This window comes from Pseudochaenichthys georgianus, chromosome 9, assembly GCF_902827115.2.
Source record: "Pseudochaenichthys georgianus chromosome 9, fPseGeo1.2, whole genome shotgun sequence".
Lineage (NCBI taxonomy): Eukaryota > Metazoa > Chordata > Actinopteri > Perciformes > Channichthyidae > Pseudochaenichthys > Pseudochaenichthys georgianus.
In genome coordinates, this window is record NC_047511.1 from 31646912 (window position 1) to 31663748 (window position 16837).

Here is a 16837-nt window from a genome sequence, read left to right on the forward strand (position 1 = left end):
AATAGCTTAAGTGCTTTGACAAAAAATCCATAAAAAAAACGTCATCTGTAGAAGCCGTAATACTGTAAAAAGTACAACTTGACTCCATGTCAGCCCAGATTTACAAACTCCTGGCAGGACAAGCTCAAGCTCAATTCTCACACTGAATTTAACAAAAGTGAGTGGGGGACTGCAATATAAGAGGGACAGAAAGAGAAACTTTGAAACTGTTCAATTGTTATGATGTGTAAAGACTGATATTGTTCTATAATCGGCTGAAACTGTTAAGTCATGATGTGAAACGGTTAACAAAGAAAAAGGGACACTCAAGCTGCTGCTACACTTTATTGTATTTATCTCAAATTAAGCACTTTTAAGATGCATATATTTTCAAAAGCTATTTTATTTATTTTCTCTAGTTTATTTGTAAATGCAGCCCGAGAGGAACATTACACATATCCACAGTATTTAATGTTAATTGACAATATATATTGTTGTTTTTGAATTGTACTTTCTTTATTTGATTGGCAGTCAGCTGTTGATTACATACAGATGTTGATAAAGCTACAGGCTACTTCAATATATATCACACTAATTCATGAAGCAAGTTAGACATTTTGATGTTCCGGACCATTGCATGGGGACATTTTCTCTAACTGGACCTCGTTGAATTTTAGTTGAAGACCCCTGCTCTACGACGTCGGCGTATGATCATTTTAAATAGTTTTACGTTAAAGTCAGTACTGACTCGGACGGAAAAATCTAACGTTTGCCTGTAAACTGTGTCCGCCCGGTTTGAAAAAGCAAGTCCGTACATCGACGACGTCGACAACAAACCTTAAACGGCACATTGAGAATAAGCACACGACTAGCCTTTCACGGTATGTGCGAGTGGCGAATAAAAAAGAGCGCCAAAACAGATCCACTACCACCCAAATCCTATTAACATCGTACAGGAGACAAATAATAGCTCGCAGCAACGTATTGAAAAAAGAACTATAAACTATAAATTAGTTCATTTTTGAAACCATGAACTTTAGTTCAACATTTTGAATTATGAACTATGAACTGAACTAGTTCATTTTAAAATTTGTGAACTGTGAACTGAACTAGTTCATGTATAAAGTGAACTTTCCCAACACTGTACAGTGTGTAGGTGCGTGTTGTACAGTGTGTAGGTGTGTGTTGTACAGTGCGCAGATGCGGCGGACAGACGGGTCTCAGTTGGTTTGATGTCCTTACTTTTAATACTTGCAAATACAACTTTTGGCCCTTAATTTCAATTCCCCATTTCAGCGACGAGAGAGAGGGGGGGGGGGGGGGATATATCCAGTCTCTGATTGTGTTACGTTATCATGAGAGTGCTCTCATACTTTAAATTGCATATATTTATATAAATATATTTGTGTCTGTGTGTCCGCATCTGTAGCCTGGTATTGTCTCATTATACCGCACTCTCAATGAATTCAAGGTAAATATGTGGGGGAACAATGTGCAGCTGATCTAACAGAGATTATAAAATATGACAAAACACTCGACAGCTGATGCAGCTGTTGCCACGTAATAATGAACGGACGTCGCTTTAATATGACCGCTCAGAGGAGAGGAGTTCTCATTTCTTTAAACGTCTGCTGCTTCCCCTCCTCTCTCCTCGGTTCCCCTCCTCGGTCCTCCGCTCGCATCTCCTGTGGGCGGGTCTAAGTATCGAGGAGGGGAGTCGAGGAGGGGAAATTTGAGTATTGAGAAGCCTCTAGTGTAACACTCTAGCGCCCCAACACATTGTGCGTGATAGAATAAGGGGCGGGACATCTCTACATGGATGACCAATCACAACAGAGCCGGCCCGGCTAACCAATCAGAGCAGACAGGACTCTGGTTTCAGACAGAGGGTGAAAAGAGGTGCTGCAGCACAGGCATTATGAGAAAAATAAAGACCTTTTTTAAAGCATGAAAACACGTCACAGTAGAGGCATATCATACAAATATGAACCTGAAAATGAGAATGAGAATATTAGGACCCCTTTAATAGCTCACTTAACAGCTCAACATTCAATTATTTATGAATGATGTATTTGTTTGATGTACATTTGACTATGGAATCTATTAAGAGGAACAGAGGATATTCATGAAACCGTGCTTGTTGAGGCTAAATGTCAGAGGCTGGAATAAAATCAGGGGCATGTCCTTGTTGGAAAGTTGATGTTGGATCGCTAAAAGCTTTTATTGAGCTTAAAGCCTGAACATGAGTCCAATGATCTTTATCAAAGCCTGCAGAGGTATAGCAGCGGTACATTGACTTTGGGGGTCAAAGCCTGTAGAGAAACTAATTTCACAAATCCTTTTTTCAGACGTCGTCAGTTCTGTGAAAGAGAGCTGCTGAAATGTGAATGACATTGTCACGCGAAACCATGCACCTCTACTTTTTGTCACTGATAATGAATCATAATTGCGGGTTGTTTATGTCGTAGAATCAGTTCAAGCGGATTACTTCATGCTCTCGAGGCTATTATAGCTGCAAGAAACATACATAATGCATATGCAACTATGGTGAATACATCATTAATAACTTTCAGGGAAGGCTTAATTACTGAAGAACAGAGGAGGGTCAACTTTGAAATTCAATTTATGTTGCAGTCATCAGGGGGAGGGATGGGCTTATTGGTGCTCAAGTGAAACACCACCCAAAAGACTGCCTCAAAGATCTAAAGCTCAGCCCGAGGCAGCGTATCAAACCATATTTTCAAGAAACAATCAGTGTGGAACATTTTCTCCATGGAACTGGAATATAGGGAAGTAGATCGTAATGCAGTAGATTAAGGATTTTAAGTAGTGCTTCTTCTGTTATGTGCTGTTAAATCTGTACACACTTGGGAACCATTGTAAACCATATGCGACTTTAAAGCAGTGGTGGAATGTTACTAAGTACATTCAGGGCCGGCCCTGACCAATTTGCTGCCCTAGGCAAGATTTTAGCTGGTGGCGCCCCCCCCCTCCCCAAATGCAGATACTCACTATGACTCGCACGGTTGTGGCATGAACACCAAAACAGAAAGATATGGACACAAGATGTGTGCAACTGTATTTAGTATCCTATCCATTTGAACATGATTTAAGTGGGAGGTGGACCTAACCTCCTCTAGGGGGGGTCATTATAATGATCATATAAAGGTGTGCCTTTACCTCACTGAGCTTATCAGAGCCTCTCAGTCTTTCAGGAGAGAGCTCTCTAAAGCTCTCCCCCCGCGGCCGCTTACACAGTAAATTCCAATGTTAATAAAAGCACACAGAAGCTGTATAGGTTTTTTGGGAGTTTGATTTATTTTAAATGAACACACATACAAAATTAAAACCTATAATTGCACACTAAAACCATTATTTAAAAAAAAAGAACTATTTCACAAAAACCTCTGGTTTTTACTGGGGCAGTTCAACTTGATTTGATTTTGGGGGGGGGTGCGCCATAGTTTATGGGCGCTGTACGCAATATAGGCGTAGTTCTGTTAGTATAAGATAATAAGATGTACTTTGTTGATCCAAAATCGGGAAATTGTGTTCTTATGAAATTTCCCAATTTTATTTGTTTTCATTCCCCAATTTCCGGCACCCCCGATGGGTTGATGCGCCCTTAGCATTCGCCTATGCTGCCTATGCCGAGGGCCGGCCCTGAGTACATTTACCCAAGTACTGTACTTGAGTAGAAAATTAAGGTAATTGTACTTTACTTTGTATTTTTACATTGTGCTACTAGATACTTATAGTGCCCTACAATTATTTTAGAAACGTTGTTCCAAGTTACTTTGCAGATTTAGATTATTAACTGTAACTGACTATTTTTACACTGTAGTATTGCTTTTTTAAAGTCCTTATTTTCACCTTTCTTGGATGTTTCAGCTTCTCTGGGCTGTTGTTTGTTTTCACATTTATCTGTAGAAGCAGGAAAAGTGTGCTAACTTTAACACATGGACGTACTGTATGAGACTAGGGCTGGGCGATTTTTTCGGTTTTCACGATTAATTTGCATTTTTACTTTCCTACGGTTTATGAAATGGCTGAACCGAAAAATCGCGATTTTAAAACATTTCTAGACTCCGCAGATTTGTTTTGCTTTAAGGGACTCCGTAGTAGCTTACTCTCTCACTTTCCAGAACGCGCACAAAACTCAGCCACATTGCCTGTGACTACCCGATCTGCAGCTCTGCCCGTTCTGCTGTTGTTATGCTGTGTTCGTTGTTGAGCATAACAGAGGACACAGACTTTGTACATTACATATATAACTAAACACGCCTTTTCTCCTCCTTATCTCTTTCATGACTTTTCATTTAATATGGTTTTGAACGCTGTAATCAATACTCAAGACAGGAAAAACTTCACGGCTGGTTTCATTTCTGGTAGTTCCGGTTGTTGTCTCATGCTACCCACGTCTGTAAACAAACGTATTCAAATAAAATGTACCTTCATTTAATATTCAGCAATAGTAATATCTCGACGTCTATACAGTAGTTGTAGTGTTGAAATCAGTAGGTTTCGGTGTGCAACACTCCGTGTCATATCGCTACTAAATTCACCTCTATAGTAAATGGTATATTAGCCACATGCTAAATGCTAACCGGAGATGAAGGATTTTCAGAATAAAAGCTTAACAACTGCGCACGAGAACTTCTGGTTTTTCAGTATAAAACAGCATTTAAACTGACCGTATGTTTAAGGTACTTTATGCCATCAAAAACATTGATTTTCATTTATAACACTGTGCGCATGTGCAGAGCTGCAGATCGGGTAGTCACATAGCCTACTACAATCACATTCACCGCTTCACCGACAGACGTACCATAAAAATGTCCACGAACACAGACGAAGAACTCATTCCTAAAAAAGGTGCTACTTCAGTTGTATGGAAGTGGTTCGGGTACAAGCGGTCATACATAGAACAAACAACTGTTCTGTGTAAGGTCTGTAGAAAGACAACTTCCTAGAAAGTTAAAGGGATGTTATTTTGTTTGAGGGTATTTTTTTATTATTCATTTCATTATCATTATTTATTATTTGTTGTATTTCATTTTACAAGTTTTTTCAGGGATGGCTTACAAGAGATTTTTTTTTCAGTTTGATTTCAAAAAAATCTTTGCACATTAATGACAGCCAAGTGCCGTGGTGCTGTTTTTATTTTATTTTTTTTATTCTTGAACAACTGATTTGTTCACATAGGCCTAGACTACTTGGTAATCTCATTTATTTTTATTGTGTTAATAAAGAAAATATGTATTTAAATGTTGCCTTGGTCTGGTCTGTTTAGAAAAAAACAGAAAAAATTGAGGTTTAAATCGAAAATTGTCCATTAGTTAGAAAATTTTTTTTTTTTTATATTTAGGCCAAATCGCCCAGCCCTATATGAGACACATTTCAGGCAATTGTAGCCAAACAAACAACTTGTCTTATCTGGAAACCTTGTCTGCATGTAGGGGATATTTTGGTTTTCTTTTTATTTATATTTTGAAACACTAAAGTCTGCATCTGATCTGACAGTTGTATCCAGAGTCCTGCATTGTTTCTCACATGACAGCAGCTGAGGTATGAGAACAAGCAAAGACCACAGTCTGTGGTGAGGACGACACACGCTGTCCTGGTGATGGGAAGGTTACTTTATTCACCTCATATAAGAGTACTTTGCTCAAGTGTGCTTTATTGCTTATGATGAAACACATTTTTCTCCTACAATTACTTCTTGTTGAGCGCTTTTCCGGAATTATAACAATGGTATCACGCTCCCTGGTGACATGTCACTGGTAAGTTTAAAGATTTTCTTTATTAATTGATTCATACTTTCAACCTCCGAACAAGTTTAACCTTAAAGACATTGTTGAGGTGACATTCACTGTATTATATTTCGTATTGATAATGTCTAACTCAATGCAGCCATACGAAGGACAGAACAGAGTAGAAGTAATTACCATTGAAGTCTGATAGAAATTCACCTTGACACACAAGTGTTTTAAATCCTGGGGGAGTTTGCGATCACTTATTAATAAAGAAGAATCTGAGAGTGATGGTGTGTGTCAGCAGCTCCTCTGAGAGCAACAGTGGGGCGTCTGCCAGGAGCATCGGTTTAATATTTTTCACCTCACAGGCTACTGCAGGACGTTCCTCACGCTGACCCGTAACAGGACATGGACTCTCACCAGGAGCTGTGATTTAGAAGCACTTACACAGAGAAAGGAACAAGATGGTGAGACTCATATTGATATTCTGCTGAGCGCTTAGGCAGAAAACAATCAAAATAAGTGATTGTTCTTAAAAGTCAGAGTGTGTGAGGGAATGTGCACCAGTGTTACATGCATGCGTTGTCCCATTTCTTCTCTTTTTTTACCAAATAGCCTGTAACTTGGCACTTGGAACGCAATGAATTCAACACAAGAAGCCAATCTGACAACTGCAACCAACCATAAACCATGACAATTCAGTTGATGCTAGGGCTGCGACAGATGCTTACTGTAGGAAAGATAAATACAAAATAGAGCTGTCAACGGGGGAACTATTCCAAAAAGAAACTTCAAGAGATTTTGAGAACAAAAATTAGATATGATCAAGTAATCCATATGAACTATTGAACTTACAAATTCATAAATAAAACGTTTTATTAAGTAACGATATCACTTCACTTAGTGAGGAGGTGCATGGCGATATTACTGCCGTCTGTTGCATTGTAGCTCCCCATGCTCATAGGTATCAGACTTTAAGTAGTTGTTGATTTTTTGTTGAGCCGTTACACTAGCATGCTGGCTAAAAACGTTGCATAGTAAGCAGTAAAGGTCTTTCAAGCTGAAACATTTGTTTCCCAAGCTAATTGAGTATTTGTTTTGCATGTAATATAATAAAGTATGTATAAATGGGCCAATAAATAAAGTTGTGTTTTGGTTGTTGGAGTGTTTCAGTAACTGGCTCATAGCAGAGATGTGACTCCTGCCTGTGTCTTCAGACTTTATGAAGATATTTTTTACCACAGCGTCTTACACTGGAACAATGAAGACTGTCTTAGCACAAAGACACTTTTGAAAAAGATATCCAAGTTTCGGCTTTAGCGATTTATCATGCTGCTATGGGTCTAAAGTGGGCTATGGGGATTTATTTTAATAAAATGAGTAAAAAATGCTGACACCATAACAGAAAGTCTTGCGCTGTGTTTCGCTGAGCCTGATCAAGGGAGATGTTGGTTGATGCAACCGCTGGCAGCCGAGTTGCGTCAGTGCAGCTCTGGTCTCTGTCAAACCATGCTTTCTGTAAATGTTAGACCAGACGCACTCCTGCAGATCAAATACACCCCATTTGTTACAGCGGGAACAGTTTGTACCATTTCAAAATGACAGCTACATCTGGTTTGTATACCGAAAAGCCTGTGCACTATAAAGCTTATTTGTTCTAACCCAAGTAAATCACATTAGCAGGAGAGCAGTGTGAGAATACTTTGACAATTTGATCCTAGATAGTGAGATACATTTGAATACAAGTAACCAGGAGGCGAAAGATAGTTTACTCAAACAGTTGAGGGATGATGCCTCATTCCTATCCGAGCAGCAGCAGCCGGCTGAGGCAGACGACAGCTTACGATCTCACTGACCTCCCAGACCGGCCTGATAAGGAAGTGGCGCTGAGAGCAGCTTTAAAGCCGCTTTCCTGATAAAAGAGTATGATATCCACTTTAGAAGTTAAAAGTGGTGACTCGCTGGATCAGAAGTTAAAAGGAAATGTGGAGAGACGCTTCTGCAAACAACGCCGGAGGCTGCCAGAAGCCTGCTGATCACTGTAAAGCAATAAGGATGTGCACAGAGCAGACCAAAGCACTGCAACCCTAAGAAATTTTTTCGCAGCCATTGATGATTAAAAAGGATCAAATTACGTATTTAGTGCTAAAAATAATTACTTGATTAATGAATGAATGCATAGAAGATACATTTGCAAAACTGATTTATGTTTAACGTTTTTGCCAAATCTGCTCTAACCGGATTCTGAAATGTTACGATTTGCCCCTTTTGACTGTTTGATTAATCGAATAGTGTTTGGTTTTTGTGCTGTTTGTCTCCGAAAGAATGTACAGGTTGAACATTGATGAAAATGACCAAAATAGGTAAAGATATAATTTTGAAATGTGTCATTATGCTGCTTTTTCTTTTTTAGCTCAAGACATTTAAGTCATTGTTTGAGTAAAATGTGATTGTCTTGTTAAATTGCATAGAAATGTAGGAATCTGGTATTGCATTGGCTGCTGGTCAGACCATTTAAATGACTTATTATTCTGGTAGCTTGTGAAATTCACTATATGTATATATTTAGTCCGATAATTTACACAAATATGTCCAGAGACAATTAAATAAGCACACCTTGAGGCCTTGGATGGGATGCTTCACAGCACAAAGCCAAAAGCTGTTGGTGCAGGGGAATGTGCACAGCTGAGGGTCTTTTTAGTGTTATTATCCCTCCCTCCACCCTGACTGTCACTTTCCATGAGGACAATGCTCCACCTCTCCCTCTGTTCCCCTTCTCTCCTCACCTCTGTCAGCTCCCCCCCTCCTCCCTCTCCACAGTGCCTCTCCAATCCCTTTCCTGCCGACAAGTGGAATCCAGCCAGCTGCTTGTGGCTACTGTATAATGGACCCCTGTGAACAGCGACACCTTAGCACCGCCTCGGTTCAGCACCACTGTAATTCTGTTTGTCCTTCACTAACTAATTATGCTAATGACTAGAGAAGAGAAAAATGACTTGGTCATTATACGTCATGTCTGTTTATCATTGTAACATGTGACTGAGGATAAGGTCCGGAAGTGAACTTAGGAAAGAAAATACATTTACGATGTAACAAATAGGGGGACATTCCATGATTCTCAATACTCAATACAAACCATTGTAAAAGACAAAAAACAGAAAATAATATGTACTTCAATTTAAACTGCAATCTGGATTCATGTGAACGTATTATTAACCTCTCATAATCCACCCCAAGAGCTCCAACACATTGTATGTGATAGGCTAAGGGGCGTGATATCTCTAAGCGGTTGACAAATCACAACAGAGCTGACCAGCTAACCAATTGGAAGAGGCTGGTTTCAGACAGAGGGCGAAAAGAGGTGTAAACATGTCTTAGTAGAGGCACAAAATACAATTATGACAACAAAATTTGCACCCATTTAAAGTGTTGATGTTTTTCTGTGCTGGCAGCTGTTCTTCTTCTTCCTTCTCTGGCCTTTAACAGCAGACTAAAACACTTGTAGGTCTAGTACAGTCATATTTTTAGAATTTGCCACTTACTAGGTACCAACAAATGGAATCTCATAACATCCTTTGTACTTCTAAATGTCTATGTACAGTATACAGGAAAAGTTACCCCTCTGAATCTATATAAATATTTATCACAAACAGCAGTCCTACAATATCTAAGCCAGTAATAAAGAACATATAACTGCTCAGTGTGTCAGCAAACATCACAGTGCTTCACTTGTAGACATATATCAAAGCGGCTGGTTCCGTCTCGTTTGAATTCCTTCTCGTTTCTATTCTAAATCTACACTTTAGAGCCTTCGGGCTACACTCTTTGCTCATTCTGCTTTCTTCTGACGCAAGTGGGATTTCACATTGAGGGCTGATGCATACAGCACCTGACCTCTAGCACGTACATAGCGGGAATCCTTTTTACAGCTTCCTCCCACAGACCACCAAAACAGTTCCCACACGCATTTACTACATACTCAACTACATTAAACAAGTACACCTAAAGCACCCCCCTCTTCAACAATGTGCAGCATTTCAGTCTCTATGCTCTGCAAGTTTCCAGGCAGTATGCAAACCACAACCACAGCGACTGTTGTTTTTCAGCTTAACACAAAACAGACGTGAGAACATGACCATCTCCTCTATGCTTTCTGGGGGTTTTCAATGTAATTAGTCAGGGAAGGCTGTTAGGAAATGGGCCAGAGGAGAGGAGGTTCTCACGCCTGTGGAACCAAAACAAACAAAGCCCTGCTCCGGTAACACAGCAGCAAACAGCCGCTGATAGGGGTTATCTGTGCAGTCACTCATGGGCCATTTCACAACACTGAGCACCGAGCAACTGTAATGGCCCCTGCAACTGGAACACAAACACAAGAAAGTATAAGACACACTACATGCTGTTTCTGTGATTTTAAGTTAAACTGTACCATTGTCTCCTGTAAGAAAATGTTATGAGACTGCTACTATTTCTTTCCCATTTTTCAAATAAGGATGACATCGTTTTCTGAAATCAAATCATCCATACACTTCGGGATGTTGTTTCCCTTGGCAGCAGTAAACTGAGATCTACTAACAAACGTTACTCAAAAACATTAAGTAAACCTTCTGTAGTTAACAAACATTGATCAAAGAGGTGTTGTTCTCTGGAAATAAAGCCCACCTTGCATTTACTCTTAACCACAAATAATTGAATCCTGCAATAACTGATACTTCATGACGCTGTGTCTGCTGTATGGCGCCGAGCATGTAGCGGGCAGTCAGGACTTTTTTAATGAAGTAATCTCACAGTCTGTTTACAACAATAAACATTTAAGAGGACCAATTATCTTAAATGTGTAGTCTATTCCCGATTAGAAGCTTACAAGCTATACCGAATGGAAGCCATTTAGCCTAACTTGCAACAACATTACATTTGGTGTAGAAGCTGCCGATGACCTGCTTTCTCTCCATGATGGCTCCAGTTGTGGTAAAGGCAAAAACCCATCTGTCAAAACTGAAACTCCCCCTGTAATTTTTTTTTAAAAACTCACATTCATCGCATGTAATTAAAAGCACAACACATTCACAAATGTAAGGTAGGACTTTGAAAATAGATAATAATGTTGGCGTTTGAAACTTAATTGATGTTGTTAGTACCCGCCCACGCAAGTATTTAACCAATCAAATTACAGAACCAATATTGTTTGTTGGTACTAAAAACACTTCTTTTTAGCTATCAAAATTCTTAGCCAAATACGTTTATGAGTAACAACAGACAAGGACTTACCAAACAAAGATACATCTTAATTTCAGTCAAACATTAAAGGTTTAAGTTTTAAGTTAATATAACATCAATGCACACATTTGCAACGATTAAAGGGTCAATTAAAAAACTAAATTTGGTCTCTTTCACCTGTCAATCAATTCACAAATTACACATGTATCTTCACATTACCCTGTAAGTTAATGTCACTTCTATTCGGTTGTCTCTTTTGACTGTCTTTACTGTGCTTTAATAACAAGCCTGCTATAAAGGATATCCTTCTAGCAATAACATAACTATAGAACTACATCAGTAGCAAACAGAACCTGTCTTCATTTAAGAATAATACTCATGTTTTGAATGATGCAGCTGTTAGGTATCTTTCATGAATGCTTACTTGCTGGTCCCCCTGCTTTGTGCCACCTCTCCATCATGAGAGAAAATACACAAGAGGTAAATGCTTAAAAGCCAAGCACCAAAAGCAATAGCTGCAGTGTGGAATCCATCAGACAGGCCACAAGTGTTGGTATATAAGATGGACTTTTATTATTAATCCCTCGTGTGGAAAATGTTTCTCTGCATTTGACCCATCCTAGTGCTAGGAGCAGTGTGCTGCCATTTTGAACGGCGCCCGGGGAGCAGTGCGGGGAACAGTGCCTTGCACAGGGACACCTCGCACTTGGTCTTGCCGGGACTTGAACTGGTGACCTTCCAGTTGCCAAGCCAAGTCCCTATCGACTTCGCCACCACCGCCCGTATATGATGGAGATGGCAGATAAGCCCATGTGTTTAGCTATGGGAGTGGGTGTAGTGAAAGGGGATCAGTCCACAGCAGTGTTTAGAGGTTCAAACGCCCCTCTGGGGAGGAGAACGGATCGATCCTGCATGGCTCTGAGCCAATCCTGGCCCTGCCTTCAGCCAGAAATTCATCCACACTATATATAAGCCTCTAAGCCTTCAGTCATACTGTATATATAAAGCACTGGGGTACAGGATTTTGCCATATACTTTTGTGTTTCACCAGTTGCTGTATTATGAAACCCATGCCCTGTGTTTATGAGCCAACTAAATAAAGATTTGTTTAGGTGGCTTTTCACAGAGAACCCTGCCGCATCGCCTTGTGGTGCATGCGTTGTCGTCATGATACTTTGATTAGAGAGAGCAATGGAGATAAACTGTAACTGCTCCGTTCTCATTAGTCTGTGAGGTTCCCACCCACAGGAGCTCCTCCCAAACCCACACGAGGAACAGGGCACCTCAACACAGCCTGCAGGGACAGGACACAAACACCACAGCTGCCACAGCACCGTCATCAGAAAACTCACAGATGTACACAAAAAAGGACAGATACCCACACACTCAGGGGACAGCAAGCACACTCAACCCTCTTTCCAGCAATAAACAGCATCAGAGGACAATATAAGTGGCACAGCAACAAAATGGGGTTTCCCTGCAGGGACACTCCATGGGCCTTCAACAGAGAGTGTGACATGGTGAGCGACAAACATCCAAAGTGAAACAGATGCATCACAATCCATGTTTAAACAAACTCACTGATGCCCTTTGTGTAAACAGGCGGTAAACATCCCTAGAGCCTGAAAGCTAGGCTAGTTTGGATTGATGGCTGGTAGAGGCCTGGTAGAGGTATGGCCTATGGTATGGTCTATGGTATGGCCTGGTAGAGGTCAGCCCATATTTGGGGGACAGGAAAAAGGATGAAGAGGAGGCAGCAGGTGTCCGGGCTGTTGTCCGTCAGGCAATGGGCTGTGACAGGTTTATCCCAGCCGAGGGGGAACGTTACACACCGAACAGCACAATGAGGACCGATAAACGTCAGGCCTAGCCTCAGCGCCGTAGTAATGGCTGACAAACGGCTCAGTGGCTCATCTCACAGCCAGTCAAACACAGACATACTGAAGCTTTGGGTTTTGTTCTATCAGACGGGAAAACACCTATAGCTCTCCTGACTGTCATGCATTTCAAACATTAAAGGGAAAAAAATGTCTTGAAAACGCTAATATATCTATTGCTATACTGTATGCTGTCTATAGCCCATTCATTAAGTGCTCAATCAATTTACTTGACATATGGGTTCAAAGCCTTTCCAATGCCTTTATTTGCCTTCACACGTTACGATTTTTTTTATGTAGCACTTCTGTTATATATAAATATTGTAGGCATCGGATAATAGAAAATACTTTCTACATGTTGGGATTGTTCTGATAATGTATAATTAAGATGTCCCATTTATTCTGTCTGTTTTTCTCTTTCTACAGCATGAATTCAACAGCAATGCAATCTAATTTACATGAGAACTGAATAGTGTCATGTTTTTTTTTATAATAAAACAGTCTGACCTTTAATTTTTGTTCATATTTATTTAAAAAAGGAGCAAGTATATGGCTTCGCCCAAAGCCACATACCACAGAATGTATAGCGTGAGCTAGTTTGCAACGCCCATCTGTAGCTGGGCTAATATAAAGACACACGCAGTGTAACAACTAGGCAAATAGATGACTACAACTTATTACAATTGTAGGGATTTTTGCTGATTTTAACAATGCATTACATTTTGACCGTTATTTCAAAAATCACAAATACAAATGTAAATGATGCAATGCAAAATAATCAAACGTGACATAATGCAGATTAATGCATTGTGAGGTCACCTTTTGTATATCCTATGTGTATGACCCTGTGCCTCTTGTAACGCTCTAATGTTACAGAACGCCTTCAAAAACATAGACTTGTATCTGACTTACAGAGAGAGTTTGACTCAATTATTGTGGATTTAATCAATGAGGTGATAAGACATTGTTTTTTTAGTTGAAGACCCCACCTGTTCATCAAGCCTCCAACAGAAATAACAATCATTAGCTTGATTTATAACTGACTCTTACACAGTGATGTATACTGAATCAGACATAGAAGAATAATTCAGGCAGCTGAGATGTGTCCAATGCTGCTTCCTCCAGATGTCTAAACCTCCTCCATACTTCTGCTTCAAACACTGAGACAGCAGGGAGGTTAATACACACACAAAGACGAACAGAGAGTGTGTTTAGCTTTAGTGGAGCACGGCAAAAAAAACATCTGGTCTAGTTTTAAAAAGGTAGCAGTCATCACAGAGAATTATAGTCCACCAAATAAAGGCTGTGCTGGGAGGATTTTACTCCAAAGTGACATGGTATTATAACTTTTAATATACTACTACCGTTACCAGAAGTAATTGTTCCATCACTCAAGATAATGTTGGTCCCATGCTCTACTACAGAACCCATATTCGGCATAAAACCCTTTTGAATCGCCACTCAGTATAGCGTAGTGGAAGGGGTTCACTATCTAATATATATCTAGATTTTTCCATAAACTGCATATTCTTTCCATTATGTGGAGCGAAATAAATTGAGGTGAATCGATGATTGAAGAGCACAGTCCCTTTATCACTAACCACTATTGTGATTGCCACACTTAGATCTGAATGACAACACGTTTGATGAATACAATCAGCAGAAAGAGTGAGGAGTGTCGCACCGAGCAACAGCGCTCATTTGCCTGATGAATGATGCACAGCTCCTTCAACATTGTGACCTTTGGGAAGGTCATTAGAGCAGCCGCATAAAGACACTCCTGGATGAGTAAATCACTGCTACACTTGTCATTTTTGTGTCCAGTTTGTTGAAACGCATCTAATCACAACCAGTGGCTTTATCCACGAGAGCACCAAATCAGACGGGACATTCAGGACTCATTAATTCCCCTGAAAGTTACATAAGATCTGTGTAGCAACCAAAACAAGGGTTGCTCTGTTTCAATCAGTTCCAATGTTAACAGTATATTATATCACTTGTGGTGAGCACACAGAAATAAAATAAATGTATTTACCTATTTTATATTTGATCTGCTGGGTGAACAGGCCAAAAATGTATTGATGACTATTGTGCTTATTATCTGTACTTTGTTTGAAACCCTTTTTAGCGACATCCATGTACATTGACTTGTAAATGCCACATCTCTTACCCGTGTCCTGTCGAAACTGGTGCATGGACTGCAGGTCGATGATGTAGGCAGTGAGCTGGGCATCCACCTGCCCCAGGACTACAGTTCCCCGAGCATCCCCCTTCAGTACATTCTCAATATGGTGGCAAACCACGGCACTGTAGGGCCTCCAGCGGCCATGTTCGTTCATCCACTCCCAGACCACCACCCTGGCAAGGTTCTGAGGAGGGTATCCCAGACCATTGACAGGTACCAGCAGCCCTGATCCTGGACGAGCCATCTCCTTTGTGGTGTCTGCGCTTCAGCTACTGGCTATGTCCCACGCTAGAACAGCACTGCAACTGTCAGTCAACTGACACACTGGAACATTTTCATCACCGCCAAACAGATAAGGCTTGAATCAGCTATTAGTATGGTACTCCTCGATTATCTCATGCTGCTATCACGCAGGCAGCTCTGCAGGAGTCATGGGCTACAGGTGCTTTGTGACTGCTGGCTCTTTGATCAGCCAAAAGCAGCCTCTGGCCTCTTGTGTCTTGGTGTTTGAAGTGGCAGACGTGGATGATGGTGATGATGATGGTTATGATTATGAGATTTGCATTGGTGACAGTCTTAGTCCTCCACAGCCGACCACAGCAGATTAGCAGCAGGTAGACAGGAGAAGTTCTCTAAACAAGAGACAAGGAGCAGAAACACACTGGTAAACAAATGCTGTGATCAATCCCATGAGTTATGTCTTAACAGTCAGTCACTGCTTTACAGTTACAGTTCTGTAACATAGTCCCATTAGTCGCCTCTAGGCAATACTGTTTATATACAGTGCGGTGACAAAAAAATGTATACGAGCTTTTTCAGCAGCAAAATAATAGTAACTGTCCTCAGATTTGTGTAGAGGGGACAAAGCAGTGTGCAAAAATAGCAAGAGGCTGTCATGATCGTAGCAGACAGAATCTCACTCAGACGTTTTCAACACAAGCTTTTCAGGTGCAGTAAATGCAAAGCCTGGTCTGTTGCTTCTCACTACTATAACTCATCATACTGAATGTTTTCATGGCATGCATTGTTTCAGGATTTGATTCTGGCGATACAGACCTGTAGGCTGCAGTTGTGGTGCTACACATCTCTCAGGTAGAGACTGCATTTCACAGACTCCGGCCGAAAATCAGATTGCAAAAGAAAAAAAACCGAGGTGCAAAATCTCGAAACGCACCTGCTTTTTCACATCTGTGATTTGTACGTTTCCCCGTATCATTTAAACTGAAATCTTCCTTCAAACCCACCTTCTATAGCTCCAGTAATCCACTGTTATTGCAGAAAGCCAAGACGTCGTTTTATTCCCGTGGATCTGCTACAGACTACAGCAGCTTGTTGGTCCGCTCTGTCAAAGTGAATGCATGCCCCAGTTGCACGGTTTTCAGTGTGTGAGGTGCAGAGCCATTTCGCCTTGGACGCGCATGACTGCCTGTAAAACGAGAGACAGCATGCGTGAAAACAGTAAACACGCATTTTATGCCGCCAGCAAATTACGCAAAAAATATCCTGGCGCACCTGTATGGATATCCGTTGAAAATCATTCAAAGTGTCAATAACATCAAAACAAAATTATACAACTTCCGGTATCTGGTTTCAAAATAAAACCCCTGTTTACTAGATAACCTCTATGATAATAACGTACTGGTTACGGTACACTGCTAACATAAACAAGAAGAAAATAAATAAACATACTGTATATTACCATACCATATTTAGTATGCCATATGCCTGCATGCAACAGTGTTTACGTTGCAAGACTAGATGCATAAAAGTAATAGAAAAACTTTGATTTGTAAAACAGCTTGCTTTTCTGTATTTTCTGACCC

The 16837-nt window shown here is 40.5% G+C and overlaps 1 protein-coding gene across 2 annotated transcripts in view; it reads right to left on the bottom strand.

Annotated features, from left to right (window-relative positions):
• The window catches only part of dtx1 (deltex 1, E3 ubiquitin ligase), a 58534-nt gene extending 41999 nt beyond the window's left edge, over positions 1-16535 (bottom strand). The window contains exons 1-2 of one of the 2 annotated variants that reach the window (XM_034091106.2): positions 16259-16535; positions 15000-15646 (exon numbers count right to left, since the gene is read on the bottom strand). In XM_034091106.2, coding sequence (XP_033946997.1) covers positions 15000-15258 — 259 coding nt within the window. In that variant the 5' untranslated portion in view covers positions 15259-15646; positions 16259-16535. Of the gene's footprint in view, positions 1-14999; positions 15647-16070 lie in introns of both variants that reach the window. The other variant, XM_034091105.2, reaches the window with a different exon arrangement.
• Positions 16536-16837: the final 302 nt, after the last annotated feature.